This window comes from Olea europaea, unplaced genomic scaffold, assembly GCF_002742605.1.
Source record: "Olea europaea var. sylvestris unplaced genomic scaffold, O_europaea_v1 scaffold6557, whole genome shotgun sequence".
NCBI lineage: Eukaryota > Viridiplantae > Streptophyta > Magnoliopsida > Lamiales > Oleaceae > Olea > Olea europaea.
The window spans coordinates 1-1,692 of record NW_019264929.1 but is presented as its reverse complement, the minus strand read 5'-3'; the positions used below and the strand labels follow the sequence as shown (position 1 = coordinate 1,692).

The following is a 1,692-nucleotide window of genomic DNA, read 5'->3' as shown; positions in this document are numbered from 1 at the left end:
AATATTGTTCATTATACTATCTAGTCCTATCATGTGTAACAAACATGCACTAATTGGCATATCACGGTGAAGCATGAATCCTTGCTTGCACACAAGCACACCTATATCTCAATAAAACAGATAGAGAGGAAAGGAGGGAGCGAAACTCACACACATTTCTTCGAATTTTGATTGAAATAAGAAATCATCACAGTGCATGCTCCACAACCACCCTCACCACACCCAAGCTTCGTTCCAGTCAGACCTATATCTGTATCAGAATTAAGAATGAAAACTTGGAATAACAAAGATACATAAAGCAAAATAATCTTCAAATAAAATAGCTGAAGGATTTACACATTACTTCCATAAGAAAATTGGGAAAAGTAGCATAAACATGTGACAATAATTTTTGCAATAAAGAAATCAAATATAAACATTAAACTACCATCTTCCAGAGAGTAAAAAATAAAAATAAAAAGCAAGGCTATCTTACAACAGTCATACTTAAGACTATGTTTGGCTAAACTTCAAAAGAAGTAAGTCTTTCTTGCCAAACAAAATTTCGAAAATTTTCACAAACAAAACTTACATTTTTAGAAAGTAACTTCAAAACTTAGCCCAACATGCTCTTAAATACTCCATCTACTCATTATGTTATGCCAATTATACAGGAGCGACTCACAGGTCTTAATTTCACACCCACAATAAATAGAAGTTGTGTAAACAAGAAGAGCAATAGAGCATAAATCATAAAAACTAAAAAAGAATCCCCAAAATGAAAACAAGTGAAAAGCTTAATCATGCTCCACGTTTTTCCCCTTCTCCAGCAATTTTATTACTTCTAATTCCAAAAAAATAATATTTTTCATCAAATACACTTTCAAATGCCTCAAGGACTCCAACGTTAATTATTGTCAAGAAATACTGTTTCTTTGTCATTCATTCATTACTGTCGTTTCATCAAACATTCTTTATGCAACTGGAGGCTAAACCTAAACTCCAAATCATAAAAAAAAAAATAATAATAAAAAATCTATCCAGATGAAAGTCCTTGAAATTTCAAGAATTACCCAATAACAAAATCAATTCCAGAAACTACTGTTTGAATAATTATAGTTGGAAATATACCTCTGAGATACTCGAGAAGAGTTAAGTGGGCAAGCCCATCAGGCAAACCTCGACGAACACCATTGACATATAGGATCGCTTCTTTTGATTCAGATTCTTCGATTCTTTCCATTTCAGTTTGTGTCTTCAAAGACCCCATTTTTTTATTTTTTACTCGCTCTCCTCTCTCTGTGTTTATATGTAATCCGCCTAGAAGTGGGGATCGCTCAACTTTAGAATTGCGTAATGGGATTTCTGGACGGTGGTCGGGTGATCAAATGAGATTTGACTGTAACGTTAAGGCGGTTGGGCTGTTAAAAATAAGCACGGCACCGGCATGCACACCATCAAAGTTTTACTGGTAAAAACTAAATAGCTTATTTGGGCACCCAATTTACATGTGTGTTGTTTTTTAGTAACCGAACTTAATTTTCTTACGAATTTAGAACTCCATTTCTATTGACTTGCCTCCTCTCCTCGGTACTGTCATCAAAATCTTAACGGAACTTGTAAAGAGTCCTGATCGAAAATCAGAAGTCAAGTAGGATTCGTCGGCTGCAATGAATAAATGGATATAAAGAAAACTAATCATTTTTTTTTTTT

General features: G+C 33.9%; 1 protein-coding gene across 1 annotated transcript; it reads right to left on the bottom strand.

The window, feature by feature from the left end:
- Positions 1 to 130: 130 nt before the first annotated feature.
- On the bottom strand, positions 131 to 1,497 carry LOC111390176 (xanthine dehydrogenase 2-like). The gene is made up of 2 exons (XM_023015183.1): positions 1,111 to 1,497; positions 131 to 250 (listed from the first exon to the last, which is right to left on the bottom strand). The coding sequence occupies exons 1-2, from the start codon at positions 1,247 to 1,249 to the stop codon at positions 147 to 149; spliced, it is 243 nt and encodes an 80-aa protein (XP_022870951.1). The 5' UTR covers positions 1,250 to 1,497; the 3' UTR covers positions 131 to 146.
- Positions 1,498 to 1,692: the final 195 nt, after the last annotated feature.